Source organism: Mugil cephalus, chromosome 10, assembly GCF_022458985.1.
Source record: "Mugil cephalus isolate CIBA_MC_2020 chromosome 10, CIBA_Mcephalus_1.1, whole genome shotgun sequence".
Lineage (NCBI taxonomy): Eukaryota > Metazoa > Chordata > Actinopteri > Mugiliformes > Mugilidae > Mugil > Mugil cephalus.
The window spans coordinates 16157668-16184946 of NC_061779.1; the positions used below are offsets into that span (position 1 = coordinate 16157668).

Sequence of the window (27279 nt, forward strand, 5' to 3'; positions counted from 1 at the left end):
CACAAAGACAGAATGTTTCCTTAAATACTGTATTTATGGATTTATGTGTAGTCTATATGTGAAGGAGGCCATAGCCTCCTAATGCTGTGGCCATTTAACTCCTTAGCAAGCAGATACCTGCTTACAAATCCAGCAGATATGTAGCAAATAATATAGTGATAAAGTGTATATAGAGAGTATAAAGTATGTATGTTTTATTTATTCTACATTCATCTCTGTTTTTGGTCTCTATCAGATTCCAGGGGAAATGCCTATCTTTTGTCTTATGTTTAGTGTTGGACGAGTGGCGTTAGAGTGGTTCATGAAATCTTTTTTTTTTTTTTTTGCTGAAAACATCTGCCTGCCGCTGCTGTACGTTAATCAGAGTGGCATGAAGACTTTCAATAGGGCTGGGGTCGGTGTTAATCCTGTCTGGGTTTCATGACCTTTCACATTCATCACACATTTCTTCCTTGTGAATATAATGATGCACTGACTATGGTTCAGCTTTAATATTTATTTCACTCATATGTTCATTTTCCACGTGTATTATTATGTTAGTTACCTGCAGTCTTATTTTTTTTTAAGTGCTGAGCTAATGTTTGTCAGTCCTCGTTAGGGGTCAGCAATTAGGTTCAACCAAGGGCCAGTTTAATTCTAAAGCCCCTGAGGAGATTTAATGCTTAATGATATTTTTCTTCAAACATTTTATTTTGTTTATTCTGAGAAAACCTGATGGTAGACGCTAGTTTTGTCGTTACATTATAAGTGCTAACAGAGTTAACATTTATATAACCTATACGAAATTCAAAATCTATGACTGACACTTTGTCCCTCATTATAGATTAATAAATCTGAAAGATTTCCTACACTTTATTTGTGCTTGAAAATATGCCTTATTAACCATATGTAAATCACTATTTACGTCTGATAAGTATATTAAAAAAATGGAACACGCTACGAAAATTTCATTAGACACTAACTTCATTGAGCACTCAGTCAATTAAAAATAAAATATATATATATATATATAAAATACAAAAAGTGCTGCAGACAGATTTCTGAGAACTGTAAAGTATTACTTTATATTATATTTAATATTTATTATTTTTCTCCATGGCTATTTAATACGTCCTTGGGTTGCAGTTCATCTTCCGTCCAGCAGGTGGAGACGTTCGTGTGCGTGTTCAGAAATGAGAAAGGCTGAGTAAAAAATCAAAATGGCGATACTCGGACCAGGTAGGGGGACGCGTTGCTATGGTTGCTATAGATACGCCTTTACTTTAAAACCACTAAAAAAAAGTAGTAGTAGTCGATTTAATTTATAGAAAATTTACAGTGAAATTATATCGACGATAGTCCTGTTTGGGTTTTCTGTGCTGAATCTAATTTGTCTCCGTGTCTCTGTAGGAAGGTCTGCGCGTGTAGTATCCTTTTCACTGTATTCAAACGAACTCGCGTGTCAAAGTCGTGAATCTGAAAGCCTTTCCTGCGGAACAAAAATACGTCTTCTTCTCCCCTATAATGATGGATGGCACTTAACTCTGAGACCCAGCTGTCGTCTGTTACTCTGCAGATGCTGTTGACCCTGACGACCGTCTACTTTGTCTTCTACTTCTTGTTCACCCTCGGTTTAATCATCAGAAAGAGTGAGTGCTGAACATGTTACAGATATTTTTTTATTATTATTATTGATGTACCCGCAGACAGTGAACGTGTCCTCTGCTGTCAGGCTTGGAGCTGCCGTATCCAGCCGATTCTCTGGCCTGTGATGTCTGTCTGCTGCTTCTCCTGGCTGCTCTGGAGTTTCTCCATTACTTCTGTGGTGAGATAATACAGTGACATAAAAGTCTTTGATCAACTTTCATCTGACCAGCGTATTTAGCCTTTGCTTTCGATATTTTTGATGTGACTTTGTTGTTAACAGATCCATTAGGTTCAGTATGCACCACCCTCAAATTAAAAAGCTAGACTCTCCACCAGTCATTTAGATCTAAAGAAGCCACTTGGTTGATCATGAAACGTCTTTAAGAAACATCAAACAATCCATTTGCCGTTATTTTAGCTTTGTTTCTGAGACACCATGACCTGGATGACTGATGATCACTACAGACTATAGTTTCTGCCTTAATGTACTATATATCCAAGACTTGATAACATCTATTTGCTAAAGTAAAAGTCAAGTCAAGTCAAAGTTTGTTTCTAAAGCACTTTTAAAAACAACCTCGGTCGACCAAAGCCCTGCACAGAAGTACCGAAGAGAGCGGCAGACAAAGAACAGTCTTTTGTTCCTACACTATTACAATATCATGTTTTCTTAATGTTTGTATTTTAGTTTGTACTTTATTAAAATCATTTCACTGTAATAGTCCCGCTTTACTCAGAAGTGTTTGTTCTCTTGGATGTTTGACAGTCACTGGGCGGACACATTTTGGTCGCCAGGGTTAGAAAGTTGATTTGACTTTCAGTGATGTAGTTAAATATCTCAGATAACAAATAACTGCACATTCATAGAATCTAGATGTTTGCCAACCAGTGATACAGCCAAAATAGAATAAATGCAAGTATTGTTATTATTTTTTGTGAATATTTATACACTTGACATGTGAAGTCTCATTTGTACGCAATAATATGTACTATGTGTACTATCTGTATACGTAAACTGTATATGTAAACTGTGGCAAGACAGAAGTAGGCAGGAAAAGACAACAGTGTGCACTCACAGCACATGTGCTAAGGTAAAGTTTGCACAGGATAAAATCGATAGCTCTCTGTAAGTGATGCGTTTTTAAGTGCAGTCAGTGGAGACTGAAGGTACTCTGTGATGTGGAGTCTGATGACTGTTGGCAGGAAGATGCTTTTCCACATTCCTGAAGTAAGGTGGAAACTGAGAGCTGTGTGTACGGCAGGAGAAACACATTAACGCAAGAACTATGCATTGTCACTGTCAGTAATATTAATTCAAACAAGAACGGAACACATCCTGAATAAATATCCATTCATTTTTATTTTATAGTGTTGTACTTGAATTGTTTTTCCTCTCTGTCTGCAGGTGCAAAGGGAAACCTGACAGAGAGTGAGGGATATATTGTGGGTAACCTCTTTGTGACAGGGATAACTATCCTGTTGACGGTCTACTTCCTGGTGTGGCAAACCTACGTGATGAGGGCAGACGTCATCATCAGCAGCGTCCTGCTTGCCGTTTATGGCTTGGATGGCATCCTGGCGTTCAGCACCTTGGCCCGAATCGCCAGGTTAGTTCCACTTTGATCAGATTTTTAAACCTATTTCATATTAAACTCAACAGCTGTGATCGATTAAAAGGCTGATGAAGGAATGATAAACATGTCAGTAAATTTCAATATCTAGTGTCAAACATAGGAGAAACACTTCCCTATCATGCAAAGAGCCGGGCCTGTGTTTTAGGCTCCATTTATTTTGACTGACAAGATATCTTGAAGTAATTAGCATTTCATACGTGTGTTTTGAAAGGCCCGATGGCGTCAAGCTTTCCTTTTGTTCGCTCTATTGTTCTTGAATGAAATAAGCCTTGGTTCTCTTTAGGACTCGCCTGAATTATTGATGTGGGTGGCATTCATTCAGCTGATACCGTATACCTTGCACAATGTCGTCACATCCTCAAATTTTCCCCACAAGATAGATCCAAAGACAATAATCCTGTCTCTTATTCTGATAAGATGGATATTGAGTATTTAAGTGGCAGATCCACGAACAAATCGCTGTGGATGAGAATTTCTGAAAACGCTTTGGATCCAGTACAGATTGTTTCACCAGTGTGTGTCCTTTTTGTCTTTCAGTGTCTATTCGTGATGAAGTCTTGTCTTCATTGTCATCGTTGTTGCAGCTGGACTCACAGAAACTCTGCACAAACCAGAAATCAAAATGTAGCTGTCATTTGGACTTTCTGACTCTTTGTAATTTAAAAAAATATTTATTTGGACAGATATTTATCAGGTAAGTATCAGGTTATCTGTTCAGGGCTGTCAGAGACACTCTTTATATAGAGACTCAGTAATTATATATTGTTTATATTGAAATACTACATTTGATATTGTTCATATTTTGTCCAGGAGAGGGCAGAATTGTTTTGATAAAACTTTGAATAGTGACTTAAGTGATTGTAGTGCTCAGATCTTTTGAATATCTTTGAAATAAAAAATAAATATATATATATTTTTCTTCTGTGTCTCACTTGTGTTTAGAAGCAAATCCTGTCCTGTACTCCCACACACATTAAAGTAATTACCTTGGCAGAGCTTCAGCTGGTTGGAATTATTATAAATCAAAAATTAATTCTTTATATTGGCTCCTTTAACTTTAGCGGCACACTTCTGATGTCAGCTCAGCAGTGATCAGTATTAAGAGTCGTTTTTCAGTGCCAGTCCATAAACCATTTCCGACCTCAAACAAGTGATTTCTCAGCAGTGACAGCTCGAGTTAATGATCAAACCGGAATGACACGGTTTCCACAGTGACCATGTTAAAAACAAATCACATGTCAGAGTGACCGAGCTTGAGCAACGGCCGAGCATAGGCAAACACTGACTGTAGGCCAAACAATGGTGCCTGTATAAGAGTTTCTATTTGGTCCCTTTAACTTTTCCACTTGGGTATCCCGAGTTAGAGCTGTATTTTCATCAGACAGTTCTTTCTGTTGTTTATGTAGTTTGCCCAAGAACTGATCTCTCTGCAAGGTAAGCACACCGTAGCTGGACACAGAGTGGTCATTCTTAGCAGCCAGTGACACTGAAACCTGGGCAAAGTTCCACACGGTTGCTCCCCTTTCAGTCAGCCCCGTTGAATCCACTTGGTGGAGACCAGTCTCTGCTTCAGTGCACAAAGTGAAACCTGTGGAAATGAAACGATTTCTCCTGCTGAAGAGCTCTGCTTTAAACTGTGCTCAGGCCTGAAGTTGCTGTGCAAATATAAAGAGGATGCCTCAAAGGGGCCTAAGATAAATCTCTAGAAACATTAACTTGTGTCGGACTAAGCCTATAGACTTTCTTTCCAGCTGTTTGCATTTCCTCTTATAAAACACTAAACACCTGTTGCTCTTCAGCGTAATATTGTGTAGGCCTCCCTTGTGCTTTCAAAATAGTTGTGACTGATCAGAGAATGGACGTGAGGGTGTCCTGTGGTGTCTTGCAACACTATGTTGTTGGTGGGGACCTTTGGGTGCTATGGATTGAGGAGAGGGTTGTTCCAGTGCATCCCACAGATACTTGATCAGTTTGGGATCTATTGAATTTAGAGGCCAGGTCAACACTACATGCTGTTCTTCATGTTTTTTGAGTTCTTCCTAAACTGTTTTTGTGTGTGTGTGTCTTTGTCTCCCAGTGAAGGAGTGTCATACCTATGGGATGAGGTGTTTGGTTCTCTTCTAGGTGGGTGGTACATGTCTAAGTAACACCCACGTGAATGCAAGGTCCAAAAGTTTCCCATCTGAACAGTGAATTGTCACAAGGAGATCAATGTTATTGACTCCTCCTGTCAGAGGGTTTTAATGTTGTGGCCGATCCGCGTACACGCAAACTTCGGGGAAAGAGGACACACACGCACGAGCCGAGATGGTGGCGAAACGCTGCTTTATCGACTGGACTGAATTTAAAGCACAGCACACATCAGATAGGCCTGGTTTTGCAACAGATGAGTGCGTTACATCAGCAGCATGCTATCTGAGATATATAGCCCCACTCTCTGTCACTCTCACCACCACCACCGCACCTAATGAGAAACGCTTAGAACAATGAACCCACCTCCCGAGTAAATTGTCCCTGGAGCTCCTCCCCCTTTCAGGTTCGGTTACCTGCAGAGTCACCTGTCCTATCACTCACCTGGTCGCCTCCTCAGAGACCGCGTTTCGTCTCGAACCAGGCACCAAACTAGCTGCATCGGACGACTGTTCGTTTTCTACGTTTCTGCTTCTTCAGCACATTAAATTACCGACACAGAGACATTTCCCGCGGAGTTATTTGTCGCGGTCGGGATGGCAGGCTGACGTTTGAGGAGGTGCACTCTCACACGCGTCTGTCAACTTGAGCATCCAGCCCCGGAAAAGACCACTGTAAGTTCCTGTGATGTTTCTCTGGTTCAGTTCACAAGGCTCCACATGGCACTGACTGGCTGCTGGAGGGAGGCTGCACACTCACACTCACTTTCTGCAGCTTTCGGTCGCCGCACATGAGCTCCTTCTGCAGAGGGAGCCGCTGGTGCAGTCTAACTTTCATTTTTGTTCTGATTTCTTTAATGCCACACGGTGGTCTAAATGTGAAGTGTTAAATGGATCGTGTACACATGGCACACGTAGCCTAATCGTCCTCGGGCGAGTATGTGCGCGCAAGAAAAAAAAGTGGGGATTATAAAAGAAGGATTGGTTGGGTGTGCACCAATATGCACTCGAATTGGCTCAGGTAAACCCAGATTAAATAGTTTTTACTTAGTGTTAAATTGGTCTTTAAGCAAAAACCTACCAACAAACCTATTATATAACATGATGTATCCATCCAAAAAGATCTTTATCACCATGGAGCAAATTTTCTGAAAGTGGACTTTGTTCTCTATTGTTCTTTTACTTGCAACTGCAATGCTTTGTTTATAAAGTTTATAAAATGAACATAGATGCTCATTTTGTGCAAAAGCACAGAGACATGCATGTCCACATGTCATGAGACAATAACAGGTCCTCTAATGTAGGATGTAGATCATTTGTTTCTTCTCTAACTAAATAAATAACTAACCCCTGTAACTAACTAACTAAAAATGAACCCTTATAAATGATTTGTCAGTGCATTAATGGGATTTTACTTCCAATGACGTTTAACTCTCATTTTTTGGATCAAATCCATCCATTTTTATGACTTATGGAGTAATTCACACACTGGAACATTTGGTACTGTGTCCCTGTTCTATTTGTCTTCATTCAAGTTGCAAAAGAGGAGGGGAAATAAAACACGGGTCTCCTACGTTCCCTGTGACGCCTCCTACCCAAATGAAGTTTCATTCTTGCCTTAATGAGTTTAAGAATAATCTCCTGCTGCTAATGTGAGGGAGATCCCAGTCTACTCACGTTGTGTAATATGCATACAATTGGGATAAAATGGGTCCAGCTTTTCTACATTAAGAGAATCCTCCTTTATGCCAGGAACAAACCAATAACAACTGTCATAAAAGTGTGATATTATTCCTCCAAATGACTGCATGACTTGATATGTATGAATTCAGATAGCTGTTATCGCTTCCAAAATGGTTACTCAGGGACATGAGTCAAAGTCCAGGTTGCCGTATCAGAGCAAGATCGTGTTTTAGATATATTACGAAAGATATCCCTGCCAATGTATTACAGAATTTTCGTGCCACATAGAATTGTGGCTGTAAATTAGCTGATGCCTGGCTGAATGTATTTTAAAAAAAAAAGATAACAACGCTGCGTTAATGAGCATGTACTGTGAATAATGAGTTTATTTCGCCGCATTGAGGCTGTTGGAAATGATTCATGCAGCTACGGGTGTGTTGCGGGGCGTGTGTGGTGTTGCACAGACTTGGAACGTAGCTAATTATATGTAGATGTTTACTGGGTTTGGGATCAGTGTATAATGTTTCTTTATTTTATTGGTACCATTCCCTTCCATTTAGTGTGTTACCATTTAATAATGGTAACACACTAAGCTTCTAAAAAGCTGAGGGTGGTATAATTAAGGACCCCTATGTATACATGACCAAAGATGATTATATAATATACTGATGTTGGTTTGCGTTCAAAGTTTGAAACCTTTTAAGAGTTTGCACATTTCATTCGTTCTTGCTTGTCTCAACCTCTAAGCATGCTAGAGCAGTTTGACAAGTTTCGATCAAAAGGGCTAATTACACAACCGACACTTTAAGGTATAGAAAGAAATACTACACTGTACAAGGGAGAACTTTTCTAAACAACCCCTCCATTAGTTGCTGTCTGAATATTACATGTGCCTAACCCAACTCCATTAAATATGAGAAAGTAAAGCAGCCAGATGTCACCGGTATTTGAAAAATGTTCGAATTTTAATATGAGCCGGCTCTTACAAGGGAAGCGAGTTAAGCATCCGTCACTTTCTGCTTCTTTCTGTGTGTGCAATTGTTGTTCTTGTGCTGTGCAATTACCTCTGTATGAAGGGCTGTCATTACTCAACAACAAGCACCTTACAGAGCAGAGTGCGCAGAACGCCTCCCGCCATTAGGCTGACAACACATGACACCCAGCCCGTCCCTGCTCCGGCCTCACCTCCCTCCTGAGACCTGGCAGCAGGCCACAGCCCTGAACAATGGCGTGGATAGAAGATGACCTGAAAGATAGGGACACAACGAGGAAGTCTATCTTTTGTGCGTACTTCGGTTACTAAAAGTAAATGACGCGAGTTTTCTTCGGACTCGGTGCAAAACGAGCCCTGTTTGAATCGCAGGTGCAGGCTCCGAGAAAGCTGTTGTTTTGATTTGCCCTCTCGTCGCTTCTAGAAGATACGAGAAGATTATCTGTTAAGGGTGATTATATTTACGATCCGCTGCGAGATAAGCTCGCGTTACCACACCTCTAACTCGTAACATACACAGTATTTCCATATACTGAATGTCACGAAGGAGGAAAGGCCTGTCATAAAAAAAATGATGTGATATTGTGCACTGTAGCTACAGTTTGATTAAATAAACGACACTGAAAAATGTCCCCACCCACCCCACCCCCACTCCACCCCACTGGATGGTTGTTGCTGAAAACGTAAAATGGTTGCTGGCGACACAGGATCCTAACCTCTTGCCACCAATTAATAATACAAACTCAACAGGTTTCCTAAAGTGATCCATGGGTCCTCTGGGTTTAAAAGTCACATAAGGTGATTGGTCAGTCAGGTTGTGTTAAACACTGCTCATTAACTGAGCAATACTGCTTATCAGTAGTCAAACGCAGCGATGCAATCGTTGTAAAAGGACGAAAACAGAGTCTACTTCGTTGTGTTGCATCTCTGTGGGTTCTTAGAGTGTAGCATGATAGCATGCGTTCAGATGAGGTGTGTGCTCAGACCTGATATATATTACATAACCCTGTCAGAGCACGCCTTGACAGACAAGTCAGAGTCTCCGGGCTCTCAGGGGGAAAGGTGTAAGAGAGTTTTGTTCTCGTATTTTCTTCGGGGCTGAATCTCTCAGATTTCGATGGAGCACTATGTGTTACACATTGCTTTGTCTCCCTGCGGGGGCCGTGCTAATTATCAAAGAGTTATCGCGGCTGGGCGTAAAAAACCCAACCACATTAATTGATTGCAGCTATTCAGATATAGTCGTCAGCAGAGTGGATCTAATTACACCGTGCGTATCAGCCTGCTGTCTGCTATTGTCCCCGATCAGTCCCCCCGACGAGCAGCAGCACAGGCCCAACACCTGGCTCTCTGCGCTGTGGAGGAACAGGCTGTTTACTAGATTGCGTTTCAACTTCGCGTATTCTATCTGCCGCCTTGATGAGGTGCCTGTAGCTTTTAAAGCTCTTGCACTTTATATGAGAGCGCATCAAAGTGAAGAAAGCACCTATGCCAACAAATACTTGAGCTGCATTTTTTTATTTTTTTTGTCCGTTTGAAGTGGTGGAACATTTCACCTTGCTCCACCAGACACTTCCTCTCTCAGTCTCTCATAAGGATTCTCTCTCTTTTTCCAGGTGAATGCCTAAAATCATGAGCGTCCTGGGACCTCAGTCGAGGCAAGACAAGTGAGTGTCTCACACATTCCTGCTGCTACCCTTTCGGGTGTTTACCTTTCTGTGTGTTAGGTAATCGTGTTATGCTGAGTTAGTGTCACACAGCCGCGAGGGAATCACTAAGCCAGTATGTGGAAGGTGCTGTGGGTCAGGGACTTTGGGCACAGAGCGGCTCTGTTGAAAATTGTTTGCTTTGCCTTGGTTCCTGGCTCCAGTCTCCCTCCGTGCCCTACAGCCCCTCTCCCCCGCCCTCTGTCTCTCCCTTTTCCACTCTCCCTCTCTCTTTCTCTCCCTGGTCCATATGTTTAGAATCACAGGCTAATCTCCTCCAGTGCTGGCCAGTACGTCCCCTGTTTACCACCTCGTGTATTGTTTTCGTGTTCATGAGAAGCGGCTTGTGTGGGATTTTCGGGGGGTTTGTGACATCCAGAGGTGCGGCGGAGAAGATGAAGGGCATGCAACGTAACTGTGTACCCTCTTCTTGTCGTTGCAGTGGAGTGGCCCGATCGGACAGCAGGCTCAGCGCCAAGGCCCTCTACGGTGAGTAGCTTCATGGAGGGGAGCAGAGGTGTTGGTCGCAGTGCTCGTGTCAGAGAGTACATTTCAGAGTCGGCTTGTCTTCCACAAACTAAGTGTATAATTATACCTGCTCGTTTGTCTTACGCGAGCGTCAGACTGTTTACAGCGTACGGTTCATAATTTAAGAGCTTGAATACTCTTACTTGCCCAAGAACACTTTAATGAAATGCATGAACTATTGGTCGCTGGCATTTTCTATAGTAATTTAATAATTTCTATACTGAAAGGCCTGACACTGTTTCATGTTGTCTAAAAAGCCAGTTGAAATGAAGAAAATGACCAATTAATGGAACCCATTAAGGAATATTATCTGTTTAGGCCTAATATTAACCCCACTGTTGTCCTCTATTAACACTATTCAAACATGCAAAAGAGCCTCACTATTATTATGGATATGTTTTTCATGACAATAGAAAGTTCTGTGATTTATGACAAGTCATTCACAGTTACACCATTCAATTACTGTAAGCAACAAAGAGCCAGTAAATACACTGTTTACTCACATTTGTATTTTTTCTTTCTGTTCCTTTTACTTACTTTACTTAAATAAAGGTAAATAACTGTGTCCCAGTTAAAGAATCTACTGCATCAGACGAAACTAAATCTTGGATTGAACTGAACTGAATGAAACTGAATTCTTTGATTTGTTTCCGAGCTGCTCATTGTCAGGCTCCGTAGATAAATGCTTTTACTGACACAAATCACGATATTCAATTTGCTATGCAAATGTCTTTATCAGGAAATTGAGCGCTCTGTGGCATGCTGCTGCAGCCGTGTGGCCTCACCGTACTATCACACTCTTAGCAAAACACACACACACACACACACACACACACACACACACACACACACACACGCACACACACACACACACACACACACTGATAAGAGAGGACCAAGGTCCCGCTGAGGGGCCCCGTTGTGCTCAGCCTGCTAACACCCCTGTCAAACACAGAGGGTCATGAGAGGGAGGCTGGGCTCCTGAAAGGAACTCGAGTTTCCAGCTCTGTGCCAGGCCCGACCTGCACGCTGGGATAAGCCGTCGGAAGCAGCAGCATTTTTTTTTTTTTTTTCGTACGGGTGTCTCACATAGTCACATTCCAACATGTGCAGAACTATTTGTGTTGTCTGAATACCAGTCTTTTGTGCATACTGTGAATTGTGTTATTACAGCGCTCTATTCGAATCCACACTGTCAGGCTTTGTCACTCCTCTGTCAGGTTCAATAATACGGTAATGGTGTGATGTGTGATTTTATTTTAGCTGTTGCATACTTGCACGAGGGCGTGTGTGACTGAAATGCGCTGTGTTACAGTGCAGGGTGTGCCTGTTTTTAATGTGTGGTTGGAACAGGGAGGGTATACTCAAGTCTTGCAGGTGAATAAAAGACACATTGAAGAGTGAACAGGAAAAGGTGGACTCTGCCCCTCTCTCGCCTCTGGGCCTCAGACGTTAGCTCACTAGTCCCTGCTAGCGCCGCCTTCCACACTGCCCTCATACGGCAGCATTTTACATAATATCGTGGGCCCAGATAGAATCGTGTAAGAAGGTATAAGAGGACAAGCAGCATTAATGCATGGCCGTACTGTTCTAAATTTAGAGATGGCTCACATGGCAGATGACAGTGTTGTTGGGATGCAAGATGCTCCAAAACCATCCTGACTGTGCACCTCATTGTCTGTGAAACGCTTTTGAGCTGTAAATCGTCCAAATATCCACAGGATTCACCCACTCTTGTGATCTTTGGGAAGTATCCCACTGTATGTGTGATGAGCCTGAGCTGTTTTTCGGCGGCTCATCTCATCTTGTGCGGCAGATGGTCACGGCTACCGCTTCACGTCACGGGGCGACAGCAGCATGCTGTCCTCTCTAACCTGACAGAGTGGCCATTGTCGCGCACCAGCCGCGGCAATGCCACGTATTTGGATCGACGGATGACTTTAGATCACACCTTGCTGAATAAACATGTAGATGAAGAGAGAGCAGAGCAATCTCGCGTATGCAAATCTTCCCCATCGTTCACACAAAGCGATACAGCAGGCAAGTAACGCAAATGACTCGCAAAGGTCCTCCCACCTGATCTGTTATCAGCAACATTGGGGTAGAGCAGAATGAGGACACATCAAACTCATCACGCTGACACTTCAGACCACCAGGCAGCAGGCTATAGGTTTCTGAGAAGGTTTCTGCTTGAGGAGCATATCACTGTGAGGTAAAATGTTTTTTTGGGGGGGTTGAGAGTGAATCAACAGGTGGAAATTGTGATGTAAAGATCTTCTTGCCCATGTTGTTGTTCCTGAATGTCCTGAATGGAAATTTTTTGAGTCTCTGTGACAGATCCAGGAGCTGTGGTGCTTTTCTGGGGGTTATCTGGTCCGTCTGAGGTGAAACAGGCTGTGAGATGTGATGATGTGACGCTTTCTGGCAACATATGGTTGAATATTTGTGGGCACACCAGTACACTTCTGCCTTGCAGTTAGATAGATAAAATAGGTCATGAGCTAGTAGACCAATACAGTTTCCTTATGCTCTGGTGGTTGGGTGCATTAGACTGTGTATGATACAGTCCAGAATGTTCGATGGTGTCATATAGTTTATTTTGTTAAAGCGTTTTGAATATTAAACCTCAGCTTGTTTAAATGGTGCATTGCTAGGATTTTCTGACCCGGGCCGTGTATGGGCATTGATAATCGGCCAGGGAGCCATGTTTATCACTGGTCATTGACTCTCGAGAGCTCTGAGGATCTGCCCATCTACCTGCTAAGTGGCTCTCACTGCAAGCTGACACAGCGCCGGCAATTGATTGGCACAAACTTCGGTCATTAATAAGAGATGGGTTCGAGCTCGACTTTCGGAACGACACCCGACGCTGTTGTTTCGCCTATGTGGAGCGCAGCAGGAAGGAGTCAGCGGTGAGGAAATGGCAGGAACAGGGAAGACAAACGCTTGCGTCATTCGAACAGTGGCTGTGGTTGCATGCATAAATGTAATCTCCTTTTAGAAATTGTTCTTCAGCGTTGCGAACGGCGTAAAGAAGTACATTATTCATCCCAATGACTTGACAATATGGGCACATAAAAATGTACTTTAGAGCCTTAAAATAGATTTTGTTAAGTGCCACGCAAACAGGGCGGCTTTTGTGTCCCGGTCATCATAAAGCACATGAAGGTAAATGTGTCTGTATGAAGAGAAAAGCAGTGTGTTGACTCTACTGGGTGGGGGACAGAAACAGACCTGATATGAGATCTGGCTGTGTGATTGATAGGAACATGTTCTCATTTAACCGTAATTGTTACCTGCAGACTATTCACCTGGTAAATGGGTCAGTGAGCACACTGGCACACTCTTTTAACATTGTCCAATTTAAAAACAAAGGCCTCAGCCAGCCACACATGGAAGGCCGTGAACAGAGCTGTTTGCTGCTCTCCAGTCTTTGGGCGCGCACATGTCATTAAGATTTTAAATGGATCCAACACATTTTAAACTTTGTTGGCCTAAATGAATGTTTTTAATATATTTGTACTGCTCAGTTTAACATGTTAAAACTGTTAAAACAGAACAAACTATTTATATCATCAACCAAATCTGCAGCTCTACACGGCTCTACATCTTTCTAGTGCTCATTGTTTGCTTTATGGAACAGACATTTGAGTGTGTGATTTTTCGACAACGTTGTACGTCTGCTGCAAAATCACACCAAGCTCGTTATCGTCAACTTAGCAATTAACAGTGCTAACGTGCATTCCTGGAGTGTAGAGAATTTATTTTTCTTTCTGTTAAATTGAGAAATATCTTCATCTCAATTGGAAATACGTAAACTCTGGATTTTTAAAAGATTAAAGGAAAGATTAGAGGTTTCTTTTAAGAATGAGGTCATGTTACATTTGTGTTTGTAGAAACACAAACTTCTGACTCAATCCACACCTTGTTGCTGTTGTGTTCATCTCTTCACACCTGGTGAATAAAACCTGCTTCTTCCCACAGTTTAAGGCGTAGCAGCCTCACTTAACCCGATTTTATTTGTAAAATGCCGCTCATGAGGAAGTCAACATGGCGCTGTCACTGATCTTTGACCCAGCAGTAAATCTATACCTCCGCCTGGTGCAGTGGATCTAGTGAACTTTGATGATATCCTGGGCAACATATAAATGTGCACGTGGCACAGTGATACGCAGACTCTTTAACTCGTCAGATAGGTTTCAATTTCTCTGGTCAGATGTTTTTGGACTTAACATTACGCAGAAAATGTAATGTCAGGACTAACTATTTAATGACTTGAGTAGATTTACTGATTCATTATAATATATGTTGGCAAATATATTGTATTAGTGTGCTTTTCTGTGAGAGCTGAACTAATACAATACCTATTGTCATAAAAAACCACACCTCTTACAGTACATTAAGTCTCCACCTGAAGGACCAAATATGTGAACATCATTATCTGTATCTGCCTCATAGCCCGCATGTTGTTTATGTTGTCATCTGTTGTTCTTGCATTTGTTTTAGCTTTGACCTAGCCTAATGGCTAATGCCTGGCTAATGCCTGGTGAATGACTCTTTTTGCTATTTTAACTTTGTTTTGTTTTTTTCACTGTCACAGATATGATGATGGTTCTTAAAACATCTTACTAAAAAGACTGCAGTTAAATATTAGCCAGCTGGCTAACACATTTACTCTAAGGTTGATTAATGTGCAATGTCCCTTTTAAACAAATAAAAACATACATAAATAAAAGTAATATGGAACACATAAACAAATGCCTCACAGTGTAGCTGACTGTGGGATCAACAGATTCCTAATGGGTTGAAAAAAAAATCTACACATATGACGTGCCGTTATCGCTTCCTTATTGCTCTGTTGATCTGTTCAGCCCGTAGCTCAGTGTCTCTTTTCATCTTCTCTCTCTACTCAGTGGTATCACATGTGGTCTTTAGGTCTGTATGACTGCTGTTGTTCATACTGAAGACGATACAGCAGGAAAATAGCAAACGGAGCGGCAGAGATTCTCAGTTTCTTATCTGTAACATTTTTCTTTTACAGAACAAAGGAAGAAATACTCCAACTCCAATTATATTATGCATGAGACATCGCAGTATCATGTTGAGGTAAAATCTTTACTGTTTCATTACTTTTGATGTAGTTTGATTTATGATTGATGTATGTGTATTTAAAAAAAAATAAAAAAATACATAGAGAGAGGCTGTTGTAAAGATTTGACTGCTCTCTGACCGCACGTTGATTGTTAGACTTTTATGACTAAGGTTAGGAAACAGCCTGATGTCTGACAGTGTTGGCCAGTAACCTGTACTCATTAACGTTTTAGCATTCAAGAGGAATACAAAGTTTTCTTTAACAGTTTTTCAGAAAGAAATCTCACCATATGGTGGCTGTTTACGCTCCTACTAAGAGGATGAATGAATAAAGCTGTGTGAGGTATCATAACCCAAAAATAGAATGACCGTAGTCTATCTGTAAACCTTTTAAAAGTGATAACATAAAACATGTTTTAAACTGAGTAACCACAGCATTTAGGTCTGAGGACCTTTGTTCAGTGTAATTTCTCCCTGTAAAAAAATATGTAAAGAACTGCTTAATAAGGAAAGAAACGTATTCTGTACTGCACACATATTGGTAAATACACTACCAGTCTAAAAGTTTGGACACACTTTCTCACTGAAAGGAATTTGAGAAGGTGTGTCCAAACTTTTGATGGGCATTTTATTATTCAGTGGACCTAATATAAAAAAGACAAGATAAGGATAGTTATAAATGTTACAGCGCTTTGTTCTTTCACCCAGAGATAAAAAGCTGACACACACACGTCGTATGATAGCATTTCATTTACGGAAACTGTCGTAATAAAGCAATCAGCGCTTAAATTGCAGCCACAGAGGACTAGCGTCTGAGACGTGCTTCAGGTCAGGGATAGTGCTCCAGTATGGCCTCTGTCCACGTGGCCAGAATGTCTGTAACTGCCTCCCCACTATCAGTTAACCACAGGTAACATCCAGGTGTCAGCCACTAGTCATACTAGTAATACTATACACAGGAAACGCCAGTGCAATACAGTTAAAATGTGTTAGGAAATGCTTTTTTTAAAACTTATAACTTATAAACTGTAACACATTGGCTGTGGTGCTGGCTATTTCTTGGCCGGGTCAAGTAACTTCCTGGAGTCTTGTTGTAGTGTGGGTGGTATTCAAGACAGTACACAAATTAAAACAAAACCACAATTTATTGTTTACACTTAAACACCATTTCTAACATAGCGAACTGTCAAGGTGTTAATATGCACAGTTTTGTTACTTTTGACAGAGCCATTCCAGCCGTTTCCACCCATTTTCCGTCTTAATGCTTAGAATTAGCATTAGCATTGTATTGCCAAATCACCTTTTGCAAAGGGTCAAACTGCTGCTTATTCACTGCCAGTTAACTAGGAAAATGTTTAAAATGACACACTTTTACTGCCTTCCATAAAGATGTTTAAGTCATAACCACTGTCCTCTGTCTCCACCTCAGCATCTCTCCACATTCTTGATGGACAAGACAGAGTCCATTGTAACAGTGGACGATGCCATCAAGAAGCTGATTCTTCTGGACTCGAAGGATAAAATCTGGACCCAGGAGATGCTCCTCCAGGTCACAGACAAATCGGTCCGGCTGCTGGATTGTGACACTCAGGTACGACTCCATAAACCTGTACACACATCATTACATTATTTTAGGATGAATCTGTATGATCTAAAGGAGTGCTTGCCACCAGGGAATTCATTTAATCTGATTTTCCCACAAAAATGCCAACACAATCGCTGCAGGCGCCCCGGTTCGAATCCCGCACCGAGCGGCCCTTCCTGCGTGTCGTTACCCCCCTCTCTGCATCCCCATTCCTGTCTTTTTATACTGTCACTTTCAATAAAAGGCTAAAAAGTCCAAAAATATATATATAAAAAAAATGCCAACACAAAACCGTCAGATATGTGCTGCTAACACAGCGTGGCAGTGTCATTTCACTTGTGTAATTTGAAAGATGTAACCAGAAGGGAACGATTGAACACAGGATGCATTGTGGGAAATGTAGGATGCTGAGCTAAAACTCAGACATTCTCAGGTTTTGAGTATCCCTTTTAGTTTCATGTACTGTAGATACAGTAAATGTCCAATGTGACAAACAAATGAGACAAAGAAAAGTCAACAGTCAGTGTTTGACATGTTGGGGCGACAGACACATTTCACATAAACAACATTAAATACAACCAAGTTAGTTAATTGCAGATATTCTGGTACATGAATTTTACTGCTGCTGGACACACCTAGACATGCTCCTGTATGTCTGTCTGTTGTCTCACTGGACTCTTGGTGAGAAGAAAAATAAGCAAAACATGTTTTCTGCCCTGCAGGAAGAGTTGGAGAACTTTCCCCTTTCCACCATCCACATGTGTCAGACGGTGCTGAATCAGACCCGTCACTCCTCTGTGCTGTTGCTCGTGTGTCAGGACAAGGAACAGCACCGGCCAGACATCCACTTCTTCCACTGCGACGAGGTGGAGGTGGGTCTCGGTTTTATTTGTTGCAGACTTGGCTCTGTCTGCAACCTTTATTGCTTGTACGTGATTGCAATGCTTTTAGTTTTATGTCGCTCATAAAACTGGGCTGCTGCTGCTGCTGCTGCTGCTGTTGCTGCTATTGCTATTGTAGTACTGGGTCAGACATCATTGCTGTATGTGCCTGCGAGCATATACCTCTTAACACTTTTACACTGCCATTCACAGCCCTGCATTAAGAATTGTGACTCTGTAATTGAGGAATTCATTCAATATCTGAAAATGGCAGGGGGTGGGGTGTGGGACTTGAGCCTATCCCAGCTGTCACTGGGCGAGGCGGGGTACACCCCAGACAGGTCACCAGTCTATCACAGGGCTAACGCAAGACAAAGACAAACAACCATTCAGACTTGCTTCAGGGTCATTCAAACCTTTCTAACCCTCTGTGCGCATATATATTTAATCATAAAGTTTAACTATCCAATTCCAGAAGGCAAATTTGTTTTTAATGCAAGGGAACAAAATATAAGTTTCCCTTAACTGGGGTGTGGTTTAAAGTGAAACTGCACATTGTCATCTTCTATTAAAACACATGTACGCCTGTAAATTTGACTTTGTGTGTCTCTTCTCATTTCATCCAGGCTGAGATGGTTCACGCCGACATAGACAGTGCCATTGGAGACAATAAGCATGGGAAGAAAATGAGGCCTCAGACTCTGAAGTGAGATTAGTGCTGCTGGCACAAACGCACACACATATGCGGTGCATTGTACATTCTCACGGCCACGTATGCATTTGAGGAGGCAGCGAGTGTTTAGCTGAAGTCACTCACTTCAGCTAAACTGTTTTCTCCTGTTTTAGGGTGAACCAGGAGAAAATGAAGCGCCACAGAGAGACCATCCTCCCCCCTTCGGCCCCGAGGAACCCCACGCCCGCTGCAAGGGGACGAGTGGCAGCTGTGAACGCACCGGGTGAGAATACACTTACTGTACATGCGCAGAAGTAAGAGTGGCCATCAGGGGTGTTAATCAGAACCAAACTCATTTACTGGTAAAAATATGTTCATATGTGGAGCTGGAAAACATCCTCTCACATTTTAACAGAAACAATATTGCACAATTTTCTGTTCATCGTAAATATGATCCTTTAGTGGCTACTGTCATTTGTTTTGTTCTGTGTCGTATGAGCTTTGTTTTTTTTCCCTGTTTGTTTGTTTTGTCGTGTGTGTTGTGGTTGTAGAGCGACGAGCTTCCGAACAAAGTGAGACAGACTTACCTGAAAACCTGGCCCACCGCATCGAGATCGATGTGGTGAGTGTTTTGTATCGGCTGCGACACCTGTCATCAGCGTCACGCATTCCCTTTCACATCTCATAATGCCGTATTCTTGACGCTAAGCCTCAGCATTTATCTCCCTCAGCAAATCCTCAACTGCGCCCTTGATGACATAGAAATCTTTGTGGCGCGGTTGCAAAAGGCCGCAGAGGCCTTTTCCCAGCTCAACCAGCGCAACAAGAGTAAGAAGAACAAGAAGAAAGGACCAGCAGGTCTGTTTCCCTTTCTTCTGATGTGGTGGCACGAATGCAGTGACAATATGATCATATTGCTCACATCAATTTGTTTGTGTCTCTTTTGTGTCCTGTGGCCCGGGACTCTCATCCAGCGATGTATGTCTTGTAGCAGTGGCCAGTTTGGGTGTCGATTTAGAAACAATTACTCAGTTCTCATAATTAAAGTAATATCAATACTCATTACTGCCCACTTCTTATTGCTCATCTGGTGTATTATGTACTTTCAGATTGATATTCTGAATTTAATCTTATTCATATCAGTGTGTATGTGACATTATTATATTAACAGTAATAGTATTGGTGTTAATCTTGCTGAGTAATGTTTTACCACCCAACGTTGGCAGTGGTGTGATGCTGTGTTTTATATCAAAACACCTCATTCCCTATGAAGTGTACATATACACATGAGGTACATGCGTGTGCCTGGTCTGGGACAAACATGTGCACTTACTTTTATTTTTATGCGCATTGTTTGCTAAAAGCCATGTGTTGTCACTGACCACCTGGAATCTGTTTCTCAACTTTGGGCTCCGGGTCCCACTTACGGTCACTTGTTGAGCTTTCTAGAAATATACTCTTATTTCCATGTATATATTTTTAAACTTTTTTTTTAATCAAATTCACTTTACATAACTATGATTTCTTGGGTCAAGGTCAGTTTGGGACCGGTTCAGTCACTTGGTTGGGAAGCACATTCTTTCTTACGCTCTGGTTAATTATTATTATTTTTTTTTATCTATAAAGCTGTTCATTAACCAACCATTATTGTATCTCTGCCCTTTATTTCACTGATGACACATGCCCTTAACTTTAGGAGAGACAAGAAAATACGTTTATGTTTACGACTTTGAACCTTGGCTGGAAAGTGAAACCTATAATACGTCCGCGCGGCCGGATGGTAACTCTGGAGTCTGTGTGTGGTCATTGTTGCTCTGCCTGTTTACAGAGGGCATGCTGACCCTGCGAGCCAAGCCCCCCACTGAAGCAGAGTTCATCGACAGTCTGCAGAAAATGAAGCTGGCCTTAAACCTCTTGGTGAGATATCACAGCTCCTAACCTACCCTCATTCACCAGCTGCTCCCTCTTCATGGCCTCATATCTGTATGTCTGTCACTGTGCCCCCTGCAGGCCAAACTGAAGAAGCACATACAACACCCGAGTGCGTCCGAGCTGGTTCATTTCCTCTTCAACCCTCTGGAGCTGGTAAGAGCTATAAATCAGAATGTGTTTCACCTTGGGCAGATTTATGTGAATCACCCAGAGCACATGATGATCTATCTGAAAGACAGCAGCGTATAAGTCCACGGTGCGTTAAATAAGTTCTCCATGTCAGTTGATACCCTCGGTCTAGACTGAGCTCAGTACTTGCATTTTTTTTTTTTCCCACGAGGCATTCCCCCTATTATTTTCACATATTCTGACTCCACACCCACTGCCGCTCTGCTAAACTCTCGCCAGACTGGAGCGACGTGGCTTTCAACTCTAACACAGGTGCAGGCCAACTTACATAACGTTGGTTTCCCAAGCTGCAGTATTCAGCCACACCTTCAATACTGCTGGTTAGAAACACAGAGCTGTGGCGCAGTGATATGGTAATCTTTGGATAATGTTAGATCTAATGGTTTAAAGTCAGAGCAATAACTTTGATATAGTGGCCTCGTGGCTGCTCTCTGTCCTCAGCAATCACCACCTTAACATCTGTGTTCTGACAAATAACAGGTAATAAAAGTGTAGCGATGCAGTGAAGTACCTGCATTTTACCCAGGATTCTTCTGCTTCCTGTGTGTTGTTTATATCAGTTTAACTTTAACACCTTATACGAAGCTAAAGCTCAGCTAATATCAAACCACACTAGGCTGTAGCAAATATGCAGAAAACTGTCTTTACACTCTTTGTTCGGTTGCAGCTTTAAGCTAATGTGCTTATTGTGCATCCACAGGTGCTGCAGTTCAGTGGTAGCCCCGAACTCCCCCGTTCAATTATCTCCCCTCACCTGTGTAAAGATGCCGTTGACTTCCTGCGGGCACACCTCACCCCCAAAGAGACAACCATCTTTGAATTGCTTGGGGATGGATGGACCAAACCCAGGTACATGAGCGTTGTTACCGCTACCTCTGCATAGACGTGCAGCCCATTGGCACCCTTGCACCCTTTCAACCATCTCTCTATTCCTCCTCCTGCAGAGCAGAGTGGCCCAGGGATCAGTGTGCTCCCCCTTATTACCCGAGGTTTCGTAACGGCTGGGAGCCGCCAGCAGATGCTTTCAGGACAGCCCCTTGGGAAACTGAAGGACCATCTGAGTTGATGATGCCCCCCACCAACCCGATGATGTCCTCCAACCCAATGATGTCCTCCTCCAACCAGATGATGCCCCACAACAACCAGATGATGCCCCCCAACAACCCCATGATGTCCTCCAACAACCCCATGATGTCCTCCAACAACCCCATGATGTCCTCCAACAACCCGATGATGTCCTCCAACAACCCCATGATGTCCTCCAACAACCCGATGATGTCCTCCAACAACCCCATGATGCCCTCCAACAACCCCATGATGCCCCCCACCAGCCCGATGATGCCCCCCACCAGCCCGATGAGGTCCCCCAGCAGCCCGATGAGGTCCCCCAGCAGCCCCCACTTCAATAAAGCTGATGATGTAAGTGTTTTGTTTTGTTTCACATCTTTGTGAGTGTAATAACCATTTTAGTTCTTAACCCTGAAAAATAATAATCCAAAATGTGTCTATCTTCTTTTTTGTTTTTAGTTTTACGGAACCCATTCCTCAAACTCATCAAACGAGTAAGTAACGACGTTCTTTGCACACTTTGCAGTTTTCTTTCACATGTTTAACTGTGATGCCATGTGTCTTAACAGTTCTTACAATGGGTCGCCCCCGGGCCGCAAATATGCCAAAATCCGCTACCACTTTGTAGCGCGGAATGCCACGGAGCTGTCGGTGCTGCAGGATGAAATACTTGAGGTTGTAATGTCACATTTCTTTTTATGTCTCATGTTGGGATTGTAGTTTGAGACAGTGTTTGATACATTGTACTTTGTAGCATGCGATAGGCATGATACAACCCCAGAGCCTGCGATGTAACTGTTACATCTCAGTTTTGTTGAATGGGACTGTGTCTCCTCTGAATGAATGAATAGTAACTGCAAGAGTAACGTAGTTTAGCCGTACGCAGGTCATGGTTGTGGGCTAGACAAGACTGTGAGGTGTGATTTACATTTTTCAGGTGTTAGAGGATGACAAGAATTGGTGGAAACTACGGAATCGCAGTGGACAGTCCGGCTTCGTTCCGTTCAACGTGCTGGATGTGGTGAAGATCGAGGAGCTAGAAGTCCCTCACAACCAGGTGACCTACTTGCACTATACACTCTGTGGCCATCTAAAAGTTGGTCTTTGGTCAAACATATTTAACTTGATAGAGAGTGTGGGATCCTCTCACAGACCCTTTTTCACAGCATACACAGAAGCAACAAAAAGTAACTGAAAGCAGAGGTAGTTTGGATGCAAGTGTAGCGCTCCTTTAACCGCAGCCAATAGGAATAACAGACTCTAATATCAATCTAGGTTCAAGAAGTAAAGCGCAATTCATGCTTCTGCGTTGGTGATGCAGAACGTGATTGTTTCACTTGGTAGTAACGTGTTTCCACTTTAGTATTTGCGACTGCCCTTCTATCTCCGTGATTATTTGATTGAATTGATTTTTTTGGATCAGTAAACAATCGCTAAGGTTAACTGAGGAGGCTGAATTTAGGCCAAATTCCACCGAAATTTCAGTGAACAAGAGTCATGCAATTGTCTGTATCTCCAAACCTCCTCAGTCAAAAGTTAGTTGCCACTGTTGAAAGTGAAGCAGGAAGTGGAAATTGAAGCAGGAAGTAGAAACAAAAATGAACGCCACAGGCAAAAAAGACACAGCGCCGTCTAGCGTTTGGGTGCCGTTGTTACAGATGGACCCAGACTGACCAGCGCACTAGTATAAATGGCTTGGCAATACTACAAAATCGCTTTTGCACAATCTAGACAGGGCGGTCAACTGGTGACAACTAATCACTGCAGCTCTAAATGAATAAGCAACCCTACTCTTCATGTGGGTTACACAAGCTAGAGTAAGTTTAGTGATTTTTCTTTTCATTTTCTTAGCACACATGCTATTGTTACGCGTTGCATTGTTTGTCGTTCCAACAAAGCACATTAGTATTTGTTCAGGTAACAGCCTGTGGACCGACGATTGGCTCAATGGACCAGAGTTAAATGCAGCCACACGACATCACATGTTTTCTTTTACACTTTCTTTCAGCTCTTTGTACCTTGTAAAGATTTTATGTGTTGTAATCCTTATCTCTACTTCAAAGTTCACACCTGTTGTTAGAGGGTTTCTGGGTTAAATATAATTCTCTCAAATGAGGGACATGTCTAACTAAGACGTGTTTTCACTGCTGAGGCAGAATTGTTGCTTTCAGGTTAAAAGTGCGACCCGATAGCTCACCCGGTTGAGTGGGCACATCATAAATCGAGGCTATAGTCCTCGTTGCACAGATAACACTGACTTGGCAGAGTGTAGAGTGATCACATGAATACTGAACTTGCATAAGCAGCAAACCCAAATTTATTTCATTTTTAGGTAAATGTGATAAATTTTATCACACAACAAATCCTGGAATTCAATTGATTAAGAAAATTGAACAGTAATTTCTTTTTTTTGTTATTTGTAAAAAACAAAAAAAAAAACAAAAAAAAATGATTTAGGGGAAATATGTCACTCTGAGCTCTGCTCTGTGCACAGCTTTTCCATGCTTCCTACACATGATGCAACATTTAAATTCACACCCTTTGCATTCCTATAAATAACATGCAAGCTGTGTGCAGCAGGTTCACCGACACCCTGCAGCCGCTTCTGAACGAAACTCCTCTTCCTGGTGTAAAAGACTCACACACATATTTTGCTTTTGGCTCCTTGGCAAAAATGTGTCAATCAGAATGACACAACAGACAAACCGGTCTTTAGAGTAACAAGAACTCTGGTTGCTTTCTCAAGAGCTGTGTTTATATTTGTGTGCAGCCAAGCTACCCGGCATCAACCCCGGCTCCTCTGGGCCTCGGAGACAGCTTCAGCAAGGGCATACATAAAGACAAGAGTGAGTGAAGTCAAATCAAACAGATTCCATTTAAGCATTGAAGATATGTTTTAGATAAATGAACGTTTCTAATGTTGTCTGCTCCCATCGTGTGTCTGTGGTTCAGAGATGGATGAGGTCAACAGTGAACTGTTGATGAAAATCACCGCTAGCAAAGCCCAGCCGCCCGTCAGGAAGTTCCGTGTTCCGGAGAAACCTTCCAACGATGTCCACATCCCTCTCACGTATGACTCAGATCAAGATCAGGTGATGGCATGGCTCACTGCAAAAGGTTTCTCAAAACCGTAAGTCGCCCATGACGCTCATCGATCTACCAAATCCAAATACCTTGTTACACCTTTCATATTTATCTTCACTGACCTGTTTGCTGCAGCGCGTTTATTCCAAAACCCTGTGATAGTATATTTAGTAAGGCAAGAAGACACTGTTTGACTAAAATGTTTAAGCAATTCTAATTAAAATTTGCTCCACAGACTGGACATTGTTAGCATGTATGTGAGCTTCTTTGTTGTCAACAGCTGTGTAATTTATTACACCTTTCATTAGGTTTGTTTACCCTTTTCATTCTCTTTATTACCTGATGAAACCTACAGCGTGCTTTTCATGCCACAACTCATCACAGTCCCATATTTGGATCAGTGTCTTAGCAACAAGAGTGCACCCTCTACAAGAGGCAGTGTTAGGTCAAGAAACACTTACACAAATTAGATTCTAACAGGTATAAGTATTAATGTCCGTCACTGTTTCTTCTGCAGGACTGTTGAGTGTTTGGGGATCCTGACCGGAGCTCAGCTGTTCTCCCTGAACAAGGAAGAACTGAAGGCGGTGTGCGGAGAAGAAGGCAGTCGCGTCTACCTTCAAGTCACCATACAGAAAGGACAGTTAGAGGTTGGTCACACACATCTGGAAATGAGGGCACAAACGCCACTGACGAAATCTTATGGAAACGTGTTTGCTCCCAGAAAATTCAAACACTCTCCCACGTCTCGGCTTCCAGTGTTGAAGTCAGGGCGTGTTGGGACGAGTGGATGTGCTCAGTTCCTCAGAAGCTGGTGTCACCTGCCAGACACTTAGAAAGTCTGTAATTAATACAGGTTCAGCCCAATTAGTGGGTGACGCTCGAAGAACAAGTTAGCAAGTCCCCGTGTAGATAATCGAACGGTTAAGCAGAATAGCTTCCACGCTATGTGGGGCAGATGATTTATTGTCCCTGACTTGTCTCGTGGGCATGTGTCATTTACTGTGTTTGATCTAAAGTGTACACACTGGAATCAGCACAAATGTACAAAAGGGATTGAAGGGTAAAGTGGGGTGATGTAGGCGGTCCTGACCCAGATAAAACAGGAGGGCCAAGGGTCTTCTTTTCTTTTGTCATTACTTCACTGCTTATCTTTGCTCGCTCATAGCCACGAAGAGACGTGTTTAAGTTCTACTCAGTTAACGCAATGCATGCACACAATTTGGACAATAGCGCCACCAAATTCAAGCTGCCACAGAAAAGCAAATAGGAGACAGGCTACTGCAGAATCAAGACAGATACTAATGAAAACAGCACCCTGAATATTACATTCAGGTTCTGCTAACGTCTCTAATTCTACTTGTCAGCGTCAACTTCATCAATCATATCATCCTTTCATCTGAATGCATTCACAAATTTATGTGTAGCTCCTAGTGTCCCTCCTGAATCACACCTGTCGCTCTTGGTATATTACACTTTGTTCACACACTTTGTGCACATTCAAAGAGACGCCACTGTCGACTGCTTTACAGAAGTGCTGTGGCAACTCGGAGCTGGACGAGGTCATGAGGAGACAGAAGGAGAGGATCAACTCCAGCACCAACGAATGAACCGCGGGCCGTCCGGACCCTTTCCTCCCTCACAGCTTTCCCAGCGCAAAAGCTTCTTAAATCAGTCTGTTGTTAATGATGACCGACAGTGGAGAATAAGACAAATATTGTAAACACTTTTAATTGTATATTTATTTTCTATCATGCAACGTGTATGAAGTCAAACGTTTCCTCTGATTATGTTGCTTCTGTCTTCGACGTCCCCATTAAATTTTAAACTGACACCCGCTTAGAGACGGAACGTATGCTTTCATGTGCAGCTTGACATGTGTGTTTGTGCGTGTGTGTGCATGGCGCGCGTGTAACGTACATGTTCGTACGGGCGGACGTCTGTGTAACTTTGTCACTATTGCAGCCGTTTACTGAATGACATAATTGGTAGGTGTTAGCTGTTGCATTTCGAAATCAGTGCCAGAATGTTTGACGTTCTCTGATGTATAGCCAATTATTTCCATATTGCTGTTTACAGGAGCTATAAATAATGAAACACACTCTTGTCACAGGAATCAGACGTATCTTCATCCTGGTTGGTAAATGCCAATCAGCAGTAAGTATTAATATACATAATCGTGCTGTTTAAAATCAGATTTCAGACATTCTGGCTTATAAAAGAAATGATTTAATGCATGATGTCCTTGTTAGTAAGATGCTGTCATCAGCGTGTTTTCGCAGCATGGTAGTTTGCAGATGTGAAAAAAAAAATAAGAATATGCAGATGTGTTGTTCTGGTACAATTAATTACATGAAGATTTAGAGAAAACATTTGAGGGGTTGTAAATATTTTGGGAGACAGTGTTTAAAAAGACCATAATTACAAAAAATAAACCTATTTTGTAACATGTTCCACTTCTTGTGTTTGTCACTGGATT

General features: G+C 42.2%; 2 protein-coding genes across 4 annotated transcripts; both read left to right on the forward strand.

The window, feature by feature from the left end:
- The first annotated feature begins 1194 nt into the window (after window positions 1-1194).
- Window positions 1195-4176, forward strand: LOC125014532 (transmembrane protein 80-like). Its single transcript, XM_047595678.1, has 6 exons — window positions 1195-1218; window positions 1390-1406; window positions 1535-1628; window positions 1712-1804; window positions 3032-3233; window positions 3798-4176. The coding sequence occupies exons 1-6, from the start codon at window positions 1200-1202 to the stop codon at window positions 3808-3810; spliced, it is 438 nt and encodes a 145-aa protein (XP_047451634.1). The 5' UTR covers window positions 1195-1199; the 3' UTR covers window positions 3811-4176.
- A 1672-nt stretch (window positions 4177-5848) lies between these two features.
- On the forward strand, window positions 5849-27256 carry eps8l2 (EPS8 like 2). 3 transcript variants are annotated; one of them, XM_047595675.1, is made up of 21 exons: window positions 5849-6064; window positions 9680-9730; window positions 10212-10258; window positions 15339-15403; window positions 16818-16979; window positions 17696-17845; window positions 18481-18560; window positions 18701-18810; window positions 19079-19149; window positions 19259-19385; window positions 20356-20444; window positions 20538-20612; window positions 21349-21497; window positions 21593-22067; window positions 22176-22210; window positions 22286-22391; window positions 22654-22773; window positions 24487-24562; window positions 24669-24846; window positions 25318-25450; window positions 26333-27256. In XM_047595675.1, exons 2-21 carry the CDS (start codon window positions 9684-9686, stop codon window positions 26408-26410), a joined length of 2373 nt encoding a protein of 790 aa, XP_047451631.1. In that variant the 5' UTR covers window positions 5849-6064; window positions 9680-9683; the 3' UTR covers window positions 26411-27256. The 3 variants fall into 3 exon arrangements, with proteins under 3 accessions (XP_047451631.1, XP_047451630.1, XP_047451629.1); XM_047595674.1 differs by lacking the exons at window positions 5849-6064; window positions 9680-9730 and having other exon boundaries at window positions 9840-10258; XM_047595673.1 differs by lacking the exons at window positions 5849-6064; window positions 9680-9730; window positions 10212-10258 and adding an exon at window positions 12206-12337.
- The last annotated feature ends 23 nt before the right edge of the window (window positions 27257-27279 follow it).

Bases quoted from the DNA above. Each gene is read 5' to 3' on its own strand.
- LOC125014532 (XM_047595678.1), top strand. The intron at 1,629-1,711 runs GTGAGTGCTGAA...CTCTGCTGTCAG, and splicing joins CGGTTTAATCATCAGAAAGA to GCTTGGAGCTGCCGTATCCA. The intron at 1,805-3,031 runs GTGAGATAATAC...CTCTGTCTGCAG, and splicing joins GTTTCTCCATTACTTCTGTG to GTGCAAAGGGAAACCTGACA.
- eps8l2 (XM_047595674.1), top strand. From the start codon at position 10,102: ATGAGAAGCGGCTTGTGTGGGATTTTCGGGGGGTTTGTGACATCCAGA. The intron at 10,259-15,338 runs GTGAGTAGCTTC...TTTCTTTTACAG, and splicing joins CAGCGCCAAGGCCCTCTACG to AACAAAGGAAGAAATACTCC. The intron at 19,386-20,355 runs GTCTGTTTCCCT...GCCTGTTTACAG, and splicing joins CAAGAAGAAAGGACCAGCAG to AGGGCATGCTGACCCTGCGA.